The following is a 12,751-nucleotide window of genomic DNA, read 5'->3' as shown; positions in this document are numbered from 1 at the left end:
GAAATGTGACACAATGGTATAAGAGTTAATATGATTGATATGGTAGTATTTACAACAAGGTACAATCACATTCACGGGAGCACAACATGAAAGAACTGCGGAGTTAAGCGTGCTGAGGGTGGAGTGTGCGAGGATGGGTGACCGATCTAGATGTGAGCAAGTCTAGAACAAATTAAGTGTAATTAGTGTTAAAAAATGGTCCAAGTGAGAGAGTAACGAGTCAAAAGATGGGTGACCGACATACTTAATAAAAAATAAACTGGAGAAACACAACCGCATACTTACTTACTTAAGAAATATCAACATGTCGTTTGTCGACAGCGGCAGTGCAAGATAATGGTGCCACTTCAGACAATGAAGACACTAGCCTTTGTGGAAAATACAAACATCGTCAGATTTACCTAATGTAGTTGAATCGTAAAATCAATCCGTAGCAACCCCGCACGGACTTTTGTGCTATCTCCACTAATGTAGAGAACCATATGTACTTCACTTTCCTAGAAAATAGAAGGCTATAACTAATAAAGATGGATCATAACCCGGAAATTCAATTCGGCACATGGGAGCATATGCTCCTGCCACCGAAAAAACATTTTGAAATGTTCAAAAAATTCGTACAAAAAATTTCTCGTTTATGTATCAACATGTTACGTGCGCACATCAAGTCTTGCGAAAAACCGACATTTTTTGTGACTTGTGTGAAAAAGATAAACAAAACGTCTGGTACACAACTTTTTGTTACAGAAAAATTTGTGTTTTTTACAAATGACACTCAAAATGTCGATTTTCTGTGGAATCACTTTGTGAACGTGTAGAATTTCGAGATGTATCCACTAAATTTTATGTTCAAAATTTTCAACATTTTAAAAGTGCATTTAAAATGAAGTTTAAAAACCGGGAGCATATGCTCCCGGGTGCCAAAACGCCCCTCCCGATCATAACCTTGGTAATAAGACAGTATCCAAGGCTATATATATAGTAACATTGGAGGATCTCATTTGTGCCCGTGACAATGAGAGTTAAGAACTTGGTTGGAGTTTTATGCCATATACTTGTTGGGTGATTTTGAGATGATGCTTGGTTATACGATACATATTCAATAAGCAATTGGTAGCAAACACTACACAACATTGAATCAACGTTGGGACCCCCGGTCATGTTCCTAGCTTAGGATTGTTATAAGCACTTGGGCTAGGCTCGGGCATTCGGTTAGACCAAACCAAACGGTTCGATTTCCCTCAAACTACAAACCGAGGTTGGTGCCCCGTTGCGATGGAGAAGGAGCTGGACTGGATCACTTTTCATGTTTATATTCTAAGGTCCTTTGTGAAAACCATAATGGCAGGCTTGTATTTTTCCTTTCTTTCTTAGGGTCTTTATTGTATTTTTAAAAAAACTTTAACCAATATATTACGCAAACAGCAGGCCGCCTCATTAAAAACCTTCCAGCCTTCTTAGGTACCCTGAAAGGAAAAAGTGCATCTGAAACCTGCTGCCGTCAATCAAATAATGGCTACATCGTTTACGAGCATAGGAAGAATAAAGCTAGAGGCTCTACTAGCCAATTACAAGAATTCCTATCTGCAAAACAAGCTCTAGCTAATTCATGAGCCACCTCATTTGCTTCTCTATGACAATGTCTATACTCAACTCTATCAATGTGCGAGGCCAGATCGACACAGTCTGCAAATATTGCAGATTCTTCACCCCACCAGCCTTCATCACCATTACATACATTTATAGTCTCCAGCGAATCAGATTCCATGATCACATTTGTGCCTCCATAATGATTAGCCAAAGCAAAACCTTCTCTCATACCCAACGCTTCAGCGGTAGCAGCCGATGAAGTGGTAACTCCATCGCTGATAATGAATGAACCTGTCTTGATCCTTGGGGACCAACCCCCTATTAAAAAAACTAAAAATGGGTGGATTACTAGCAATGCTATTTGAACTAAGGTATCATGGTTGTACATGTTATGCTCGATCCAAGGCTCCATACATCTGCTCGATCCTCGATGATGGGTGAAGAGCCAACGCTAGAGAAAAAGCGGCCCATCGACACAGGGAACGCATAAAAGGACTTTATTTTGAAACTCGCATGGAAGGAGGACTGGAGAAGCGTACTTGATAGAGAGCTCAACTAAATATTTGTGTGCATTTATTTATGGAAAATGATTGGATTGCCCTGGGGGGACGGACGTCCCGCAACATCCTGCTCGCGCGTGTGACGCGTGTCGCTGGGCCCCACCTAACAGGTCGTCCTCTACCTCCGATTTTCCTTCCCCGGATTCTCCGATGCCACAGCTGATACGTCTCAAACGTATCTATAATTTCTTATGTTCCATGCTTGTTTTATGACAATACCCACATGTTTTATATACACTTTATATCATTTTGATGCATTTTCCGGCACTAACCTATTAACAAGATGCCGAAGCGTCAGTTCCTGTTTTCTGCTATTTTTGGTTTCGAAATCTTACACAGGAAATATTCTCGGAATTGGACAAAACAAAAGCCCACGGTCTTATTTTCCACGGAGCCTTCCAGAAGTCCGAAGAGGAGACGAAGAGGGGCGACGAGGCGGCCACACCATAGGGGGGCGCGGCCCCACCCCTGGCCGCGCCGCCTTATGGGGTGGGCCCCTCGAGCATCCCCCGACTCTGCCCCTTCGCCTATATAATCTCTCCGTCGCGAAAACCCTAGTACCGAGAGCCACGATACGAGAAAAGTTACTGTGACGCCGCCGCCGCCAATCCCATCTCGGGGATTACGGAGATCGCCTCCGGCACCCTACCGGAGGGGAATCATCACCGGAGGGCTCTACATCACCATGCCCGCCTCCGGACTGATGCGTGAGTAGTTCATCCTTGGACTACGTGTCCATAGCGAGTAGCTAGATGGTTGTCTTCTCCTCTTGTGCTATCATGTTTAGATCTTGTGAGCTGCCTATCATGATCAAGATCATCTTATTGTAATGCTACATGTTGTGTTTGTTGGGATCCGATGAATATGGAATACTATGTCAAGTTGATTATCAATCTATCATATATGTGTTGTTTATGATCTTGCATGCTCTCCGTTGCTAGTAGAGGCTCGGCCAAGTTGATACTTGTGACTCCAAGAGGGAGTATCTATGCTCGATAGTGGGTTCATGCCTTCATTGAATGCAGGACGATGACGAGAAAGTTCTAAGGTTGTGGATGTGCTGTTGCCACTAGGGATAAAACATCAATGCTTTGTCTAAGGATATTTGTATTGTTTACATTACGCACAGTACTTAATGCAATTGTCTGTTGTTTGCAACTTAATACTGGAAGGGGTGCAGATGCTAACCCGAAGGTGGATGATACGTCTCCGACGTATCGATAATTTCTTATGTTCTATGCCATATTATTGATGATACCTACATGTTTTATGCACACTTTATGTCATATTCGTGCATTTTCTGGAACTAACCTATTAACAAGATGCCGAAGTGCCGATTCTTTGTTTTCGCTGTTTTGGTTCAGAAATCCTAGTAACGAAATATTCTCGGAATTGGACGAAACAAAGACCCTGGGTCCTATTTTGCCACGAACCTTCCAGAAGACCGAAGAGCATACGAAGTGGGGCCACGAGGTGGCCAGACCACAAGGCGGCGCGGCCAAGGAGGGGCCCGCGCCGCCCTATGGTGTGGGCCCCTCGTCAGCCCTCCGACTCCGCCCTTCCGCCTACTGAAAGCCTTCGTCGCGAAACCCCTAAAGCGGAAAACCACGATACGAAAAACCTTCCAGAGACGCCGCCGCCGCCAATCCCATCTCGGGGGATTCTGGAGATCTCCTCCGGCACCCTGCCGGAGAGGGGATTCATCTCCCGGAGGACTCTACACCGCCATGGTCGCCTCGGAGTGATGAGTGAGTAGTTCACCCCTGGACTATGGGTCCATAGCGGTAGCTAGATGGTTGTCTTCTCCTCATTGTGCTTCATTGTTGGATCTTGTGAGCTGCCTAACATGATCAAGATCATCTATCCGTAATACTCTATGTTGTGTTTGTCGGGATCCGATGGATAGAGAATACCATGTTATGTTAATTATCAAGTTATTGCATATGTGTTGTTTATGATCTTGCATGCTCTCCGTTATTAGTAGAGGCTCGGCCAAGTTGATGCTAGTAACTCCAAGAGGGAGTATTTATGCTCGATAGTGGGTTCATGTACTGCATTGACACCGGGACGAGTGACGAAGGTTCTAAGGTTGTGTTGTGCTCGTTGCCACTAGGGATAAAACATTGATGCTATGTCCGAGGATGTAGTTATTGATTACATTACGCACCATACTTAATGCAATTGTCTGTTGCTTTGCAACTTAATACCTGGAGGGGTTCGGACGATAACTCGAAGGTGGACTTTTTAGGCATAGATGCGATTGGATGGCGGTCTATGTACTTTGTCGTAATGCCCAATTAAATCTCACCTGTACTTATCATGACATGTATGTGCATTGTTATGCCCTCTCTATTTGTCAATTGCCCGATCGTAATTTGTTCACCCAACATGCTTTTATCTTATGGGAGAGACACCTCTAGTGAACTCGTGGACCCCGGTCCATTCTTTTAATACTGAAATACAAATCTGCTTCGCAATACTTGTTTCATCGTTTTCTCTGCAAACAATCATCTTCCACACAATACGGTTAATCCTTTGTTACAGCAAGCCGGTGAGATTGACAACCTCACTGTTTCGTTGGGGCAAAGTACTTTGGTTGTGTTGTGCGGGTTCCACGTTGGCGCCGGAATCCCTGGTGTTGCGCCGCACTACATCCCGCCGCCATCAACCTTCAACGTGCTTCTTGGCTCCTCCTGGTTCGATAAACCTTGGTTTCTTTCTGAGGGAAAACTTGCTGCTGTGCGCATCATACCTTCCTCTTGGGGTTCCCCAGAGAACGTGTGAAATACACGCCATCAGTGGACTTTTTAGGCATAGATGCATGCTGGATAGCGGTCTATGTTCTTTGTCGTAATGCCCTAAGTAAATCTCATAGTAGTCATCATGATATGTATGTGCATTGGTATGCCATCTCTATTTGTCAATTGCCCAACTGTAATTTGTTCACCCAACATGTTATTTATCTTATTGGAGAGACACCACTAGTGACCTGTGGACCCCGGTCCATTCTTTTACATCTAAAATACAATCTACTGCAATCATTGTTCTCTGCTGTTCTTTGCAAGCAAACATCATTCTCCACACCATACGTTTAATCCTTTGTTTACAGCAAGCAGGTGAGATTGACAACCTCACTGTTAAGTTGGGGCAAAGTATTTTGATTGTGTTGTGCAGGTTCCACGTTGGCGCCGGAATCCCTGGTGTTACGCCGCACTACACTCCTTCACCAACAACCTTCACGTGGCCTTCATCTCCTACTGGTTCGATAAACCTTGGTTTCTTACTAAGTGAAACTTGCTGCTGTACGCATCACACCTTCCTCTTGGGGTTCCCAACGGACGTGTGCTTCACGCGTCATCAACAGCCTCCACTACTTTTTCACTTTTTCGATCTCGCGCATGGCCATGGCCGCCTGCTATTTAGCCCACGGCCCACGCTGCTCCGCCACTCGCCGGCGCCGCCACACGGTCTTCCGCCCTAGCACGAGCTCCGCCACTCGACCCAGCACGAGTTCCGCGCCGGCCTCCTCCTCGCAGGAACACCACCTGCCCCCAACTGTCGTTGGTTCTCCCTCCTCTCCCGTAAGGACGACGGACGGCAGCGGAGCGGAGCGGAGAGCAAACCGCAGCGGACCTCACCATCACGACTCCTCCCTCGCAGCACTCCGGGAGGCCATGACCACGATGGATCTGACAATGTCGCCGCTCCAGGCCCCCTGCGCCTTCACTCCAGGTCCTCTGCGCCTCCACTCCAGGTCCCCTGCGCCGCCGTCGTATCTGCCTCTCGTCGACCTCCCCGTCCTCTGTCGTTTCCCGGCCTCCGAAGCTTGGTCCCCGAACTGACCGTAGCAGCTGGAGGAGGATGCCTCGTCTGCAGCAGCGGCGGCTGGTGGTGAGGGAGCGTCGTGAGGGGCGGCAGCGAGAAGGAGGCGATAAAGTGTTTCACGCCGGAGCTGCAAACGCCGGCTGCAGTGATGCTACGAGTGGTGGTTGTTGGAGCTACGTTGTCGGGCGGTGCGGCGAAGGGGAGGTGGTGCTCCCATGAGGAGGTGTTGCTGCCTGCTGGTGCTACAAGGACCTCCATGCACCGGTACCGTACATCTCCGAAAGTTTGCTGCCTTAGGCATGCGAAGTTGCTACCGACAGAGACCGGTTTTGCTACCTTAGGCGTCCGGTGATGTTACCGACGGAGGGCGTTTTTGCTACCGGCGGAGGCATGCTTTGCTACATTAGGTCTCGAGGTTTGCTACTGTTTCGGGTATTGCTGTCTTGGGTGGACGGAGTTGCTGCAACATTGGGCAGCGCTGCTATCGGCTGCAGGTTTCGGTTTCCGATGATATTGGGTTTTGCTACATTAGCATTTTTCTGTTACAATAGCATAATTTTTTTGCTACGAGCTCTCCGGCGAGGTCTCCGACGAGGTCTCCGGCGAGCTCAGCTTTTTTATTTGATTTCGTGACTGAACCGTTTTTTGCTACAATGTAGCAAAATCGGGTTATTTTTTTTGCTGCCGGGAGGTGTTTTGTTGCTACGTTCAGTAAAAGCAGATCTGAACGTCCAAGATGAGATCCCCGGGGACGCCAGCCGTTTTCTTTATTTATTTATGTTTAGAGGTGTGACTTTTTTGAACGACCTGTGCGAGATAGTTCACATAATTCAGACATGTCCATCAACTGGTCGCGAATCTTTTCCCAAAAAAAGGAATAAAACTGGTCGAGAATGTATATATACATTTTTCGTACTAAGATATTGGGAGTAGCACGATTCTTTACAGTCCATGTATATATACATTTTTCGCGAATTATATGCCGTCCATATAAATCGTACGTGCTGCCAGCCATCTCCAAGACTTGCAGCGAAGGCGGCAGGCAGATCGATCGGAACCTTCCAGCAGGGACGACATGGCCTTGAGAAAGTACGGCAGGGACTTGACGGCCGCGGCCGGCGACGCCGACCCGGTGATCGGCCGCGACGACGAGATCGACCGCGTGGTGTGCATCCTCTGCCGCCGGACCAAGAACAACGCCGTGCTCGTTGGCGCGCCGGGCGTCGGCAAGACGGCCATCGCCGAGGGCCTCGCCCAGCGCATCGCCGCCGGGACGGTCCCTCCCGAGCTCCTCGAGGCGCGCGTCGTGGAGCTGGACCTCTGCGCCATTGTGGCCGGGACCCAGTACATGGGCACCTTCGAGACGCGCATGAAGGAAGTCATCACGGAGGCTGAAGATGCCGACGGCAAGGTAATCCTCTTCATCGACGAGATGCACATGCTCGTCGGCGCCGGCGAATGCAACGGTAGCATGGACGCCGCCAACCTGCTGAAGCCAGCCTTGGCCCGTGGGCGCGTCAGCTGCGTCGGCGCCACCACCTTCGACGAGTACCGCATGCACATCGAGAAGGACCCCGCCCTCGAGCGGCGATTCCAGAAAGTGCTCGTCCAGGAGCCGAGTGTGGAGGCAACCATTGCTATTCTGCGGGGTCTAAAGCAGCGATACGAGGAGCACCATGGCTTGAGAATTCGGGATGCTGCCATTGTTGCTGCTACCGAGCTTGCTGGCCGCTATATCACCGGTGAGGAATTTTACCCACTTCACTCTCATTTGCTTGTACGTGTTGGCTTTCTTGGTATATGTCACACTACCATCTTGTACTTTAAGCTAATTACATGGAGGTTTTGCAGTATAATCAAGGCAAGAATAATCACTCTTCGAGTGAGAAAACTTATGATTCTTATTGTGCTTAATTATCTGTAGGTCGTCACTTTCCTGATAAAGTAATCGATGTTATTGACGAGGCTTGTGTCTCCACAAAGATACAGTACATAAATGAAAGAAAAGCGCACATCGATATGGCACGGAGAAACAAGAGAAAAGAAGTGGTTACTGCACATACTCGTTCTACTGCGACAAAGAAACCTGTTGTTCGCCCAAATCACGTTGCACAGGTAATATTATTTGTCTGAAAATATTGATGATTGTTTCAACGCGGTGTATATATTTGTCATGTCATAACATTATTTCAAGGTTGTCAGCCAATGGACTGGAATTCCGGTCACTGCACTTGATCAAGATGAGAAGAATAAGTTAACAAACTTAGCCGAAAAGTTGCGTGAGCGGGTTGTCGGCCAGGATGAAGCCGTCAACTTGGTTGCCGAAACCGTGTTACGTTCTAGGGCTGGCCTGGATCTATCTGGCCAACCAATAGGCTCTTTCCTCTTTTTGGGTTCGACGGGTGTTGGAAAAACAGAGCTCGCAAAAGCTCTTGCCGAGCAACTATTTGGTAGTGAGAAGATGTTGGTTCGGTTTGACATGTCCGAATATGTAGGGGAAGGTTCTATCACACGACTTCTTGGGGCACCTCCAAGGTTTTGAATATAATTTTCCTTCTGGACATTACATTACACTATCGTAACTAGTTCTCTTCATGATCTGATTGCTACCTTTAATTATGATATCTTAAAGCTTTGTTGGCCACGAAAATGGAGGACAACTGACCGAGAAAATCAGAAGGCATCCATACAGCGTCATCCTTTTTGACGAGGTGGAGAAAGCAGATCCTTCTGTGTTCAATGTTTTCCTTCAGCTCCTTGATGACGGTATCCTTACCGATGGCTTAGGGCGGACAGTAGATTTTAAGAACACCTTCATCATCATGACCTCAAATTTAGGAGCAGAGCACTTGAATTCAAACAAAGAGACAAAAGAAGTTACCCGGAGCCTCCTCGTGGAGAAGGTTTGTGAACCCCAAATTGCTCCCATGCATGTGTAAAGTGATCACATCTAGCTTACTTATGACTATCGTATATACTATTTTGTGCAGGTTGAGAAATACTTCAGGCCCGAGTTCCTCAACCGGTTGAGTGAGATAGTGATCTTTGAGACCCTTCCGCACGACAAGTTGAAAGATATTGTGAAAATACAGATAAACAAAGTCGTTGCCAGTGTATCTTCCAAGGGCATCTCTTTATTTGCAAGCGATGCTGCATTGGATGTCATATTGTCGGAATCATACAAGCCAGTAAGTAGAATTACAGTCTATCGAAGTTACACACAATGACAGTCTCATTTCTTGTATACCGTAGATCTATTTATTTGGTGAAATCGTGTATATTCCTGTTAACAATGCATCCATCCATGATATCAGATGTACGGTGCAAGGCCCATCAGAAGGTGGGTGCAGAAGAATGTGGTAACCAAGCTCTCCAAGCTCCTGGTGGGTGGAGAAATCGGTGAAGGCTCAACAATCCATATCGATGCTAAGGACCACAAAGTGCTGAAGTATGGAGTGGTGAAGAAGGCGAGTGCCGAACCTCCAAGAAAACAAAAACGGCAAAAACATGGTCGTGATGAAACAGGCGAAACAAAGAGGACGAAGAAGTTGCCGTAGCAGCATGCAGATGACATCCGAATAGGCTGGCAATGCTTCTGCAAGCTTCGGGTAATGGGTATTAGTACCGTCAAGGACTATTGAATCGAATCGGCTAGTTGAAGATCCGATCATTACACGTTCTTATCCGCCAGATTGTTCCACAGCTTATCATTGAATGGTGTGCAGCTGTGAGGTACTTTACTTTTTCATTCACTTTACTTTAGTCCAGGAATTATTGAAAAAATTAGCCATGTTAAAGAGAAACTACCTTTTGTTCTCACTTCTCACTGGGTAAGTTGGCAAAATTTAGAAAATTTAATAAGTGAAAATCTTTTGTATCAGTTGAGATAATAAAAAATCACGAAGTATGTGAAAGAAAATAAATGATTGATCTCAAAGCCAAAGCATATAGCAGGAGGGCACCGTCCGGCGAGGCTCCAGCTGGCAGCAGCTCTCGCGCAGCATGGATGACTTTTTTTTCACTTTGTTTGCTCGGCTACTCGTGCGCAATTTTACCAGTAATGTTTTCATCCCTTGGAACATTAATGAACAATGAAGGACCTAATAACACAAACTCAGCTGTTAGAATGATATAAAGTGATTGCACAAATTTCTATGTAGTAAATATGTACTTCCAAGGGATCAACAATGACCACGTCGATGCAATACATAAGCGAAAAAAATGTTACTCGGCAGAAGGTTAGGATGTAAATTTTAGCTGACAATGTAAAAAAAAATGCTAGAACTATTGGAGCAAGAAAAACAATATTTCGTTTCTAATAAAAAGGACACCAAGGAAACTGGAACTCCTATATAATGGATTGTGTCAACACACCATGATGTAGCAAGTCACAACTATTTTCGGCGTCTCCACTACTGCTCTCTGCCTTCCCTGCCCCAGATACATGTGATACTTCTATATAATTACTATGGAGCTACTATCAGTAGAAAAATCGAGTAGTATATTTTGATGAATGTAATGGCTTTCAGGTAGAAAACTATGATGGTGCCTATGTCTTTTCTATCAGTATAAAGGTATGTTCTATGTGCAACCCCACTAAATTTTCCCAGCCAAGGGAATCAGCTATGATAGTGTCAATGCAATGCAATATATAAGACAAACATACGTTACTTGACAAAACGTTAAATGGGATTTTTGAGCAGACTAAGTAAAAGAAAATGCTTACACTGTTGGGACAAAAAATTAAATGTTCATTTCTGAAAAAAGGACATCAACTCTTATAGAATGGATGGTCTCAACACATTAAGGAACTATGATGTAACAACCATATCCTGGCGTCTCCACAACTGCTCTCTCACTTCCCTGCCCCAGATACATGTGATGTTTCAATAAAATTCCTATGGAACTAGTATCAGTAGAAATTTTTGAGTAATATATTTTGATGAATCTATTGGCTTTCATGAGAAAACCTCCCACCAAGAACATTATAGAAGCAGCAAAACAGAGTTGCCTAAGTTGCAATCTTGTGCACCAAAGCGCGCCGTTCAATTCAGACAAAATTCCAGTCCCAACACTAATTCACACTATCAATTGGATACGTCGACATCAAACTAGTATCTACAATTACAATACTCCAATTGCATGATGTAACTAAAGCCACCAGGTCTTAATCCCTAATCCACCAGGAACAAACGGCCACAGGTTCACTGGTAATGGTTGGGTACTGTGTGAATTGCTACGGAATAATAAAAATAGAGGCAACCGCAAAGAAACAGAGTATTGCATTAAAGAGAAAACTCCAACGAGAGTATCCCACAGATTTATTCTTTTCAGTGCTATTTCTAACAATACTAAAGTCTCATGCTACCATCAAAGGGAATTTACTAGAATGACATACGCTGGACAGTTCCGTAAGAAAAGCAACTTTCTTATCTGCCTGTGCAGCCCCATAGACCACTATCGAATTCCATTTGAAATTAATGGTTTTGTCAGTAAGCAGAATCCTGACATAATGATCACCTACCTCATGTTCATGTATTTCAAAAGTCTCTTTTCTTATTTCCACAAGTATACCTCCCGACCTCCCTCTCGGCGCAGACCACTTCGAAATGAAGTTCTGAGCACTATCGAATTTAGCTAAGTTCTGAGCTTTGAAATCATCTTTCAATGCCTCTTGCAAACCGATGAAATCTAACCTTTTTTCACAAAGAGTTTCTCTAAGAAATCTCTATTTTTCAATTATTTTAATCCCTCTCAAGTTCCAAGTGCTACCAATCATTTTCTTTTTTTCTTTTTTTTCATGGACACCTGCACCTTAGGTTTCACACAGACATTGTCTGGTGATCCTTTGTGCTTCATTTTTCTAGCAGACAAGGAGTTCTGGAACTTCTCCAGACACCTGTCTACAAGATCATCTTCAGCATCGTTGTCACTATTGGAAAAATCACTATCATTAAGGAAACCTGCATCACCAATAGGTGGAGGATCCATGTTTTGATTGTCCCGGTTATCGCTGAGACTATTTCTTAGAAATAGATTTAGACTTGCCATTTCAAGATCTTTAGCTACTTCTACATTCTCATTGATATTCTCCATACTAACTCCCAGATCAATACCCACGAGCAAATCAGTTTGTGCTAAAGAAGATTTTTTCACATCTAAATAAGAAGGGATGAGGTTACCTGCATCAGCACAAAGATTTTTCACTTTCGCTCTCTCCATTGGTCTTTCTTCGATCTTCTGACTATCTTGTGACGCCAACCTGCTGCACCTTCTGGCCTTCAACACATCCTTCTCATCAGCCCCCTGTATCTCTGTTTCAGCCTTGTTACTCGCAGCCTCCAGCTCTTTTACATTTTTGTTATATAAATAATCCCCACTCTGAATTTTCTCAATTGTCTCCGCAAAAGGTGTGCTCTGCATCATCTCCTTCGTAGTCAACTTTTTCTGCATCCTCTAACTGACTGTCCTGCACTTCCTCTCCATCTGAAAAGCTCTTATGATTATCTGGCTGACTCTCGAATTCATCCACCTCACGGGTAACAGACTGTACTGAGACATCCGCTGCAACATCCTTTTTGTGTACAAGATTTACAAAAGACACATCATCTGGACTAGAATATTCTTTTGCACCTTCATTTTGTTTTTTGTTCTCTAAATATTTTTCCTTCTGTTGCTGCTCGTACGTTGTCAGAGACAGGCTTCCAAACCCCAGCCTGCCTACACAATTCAGCTTAGAATTTCTTGTATCACTGGCTCTTCAAAGACTTGAGGCCTAG

At 45.1% G+C, this 12,751-nt stretch overlaps 2 protein-coding genes across 2 annotated transcripts; one reads left to right on the top strand and one right to left on the bottom strand.

Annotated features, from left to right (window-relative positions):
- The first annotated feature begins 7,047 nt into the window (after positions 1 to 7,047).
- LOC124662248 (chaperone protein ClpB1-like) lies at positions 7,048 to 9,529 on the top strand. The gene is made up of 6 exons (XM_047200107.1): positions 7,048 to 7,714; positions 7,897 to 8,087; positions 8,167 to 8,507; positions 8,605 to 8,875; positions 8,963 to 9,160; positions 9,287 to 9,529. The coding sequence occupies exons 1-6, from the start codon at positions 7,048 to 7,050 to the stop codon at positions 9,527 to 9,529; spliced, it is 1,911 nt and encodes a 636-aa protein (XP_047056063.1).
- A 449-nt stretch (positions 9,530 to 9,978) lies between these two features.
- Positions 9,979 to 12,425, bottom strand: LOC124662247. Its single transcript, XM_047200106.1, has 2 exons — positions 12,155 to 12,425; positions 9,979 to 10,072 (listed from the first exon to the last, which is right to left on the bottom strand). Exons 1-2 carry the CDS (start codon positions 12,423 to 12,425, stop codon positions 10,008 to 10,010), a joined length of 336 nt encoding a protein of 111 aa, XP_047056062.1. The 3' UTR covers positions 9,979 to 10,007.
- Positions 12,426 to 12,751: the final 326 nt, after the last annotated feature.

This window comes from Lolium rigidum, chromosome 6 (assembly GCF_022539505.1).
Source record: "Lolium rigidum isolate FL_2022 chromosome 6, APGP_CSIRO_Lrig_0.1, whole genome shotgun sequence".
NCBI lineage: Eukaryota > Viridiplantae > Streptophyta > Magnoliopsida > Poales > Poaceae > Lolium > Lolium rigidum.
Note: the sequence above shows the minus strand (reverse complement) of the source record. Positions and strands in the feature narration are given on the sequence as shown.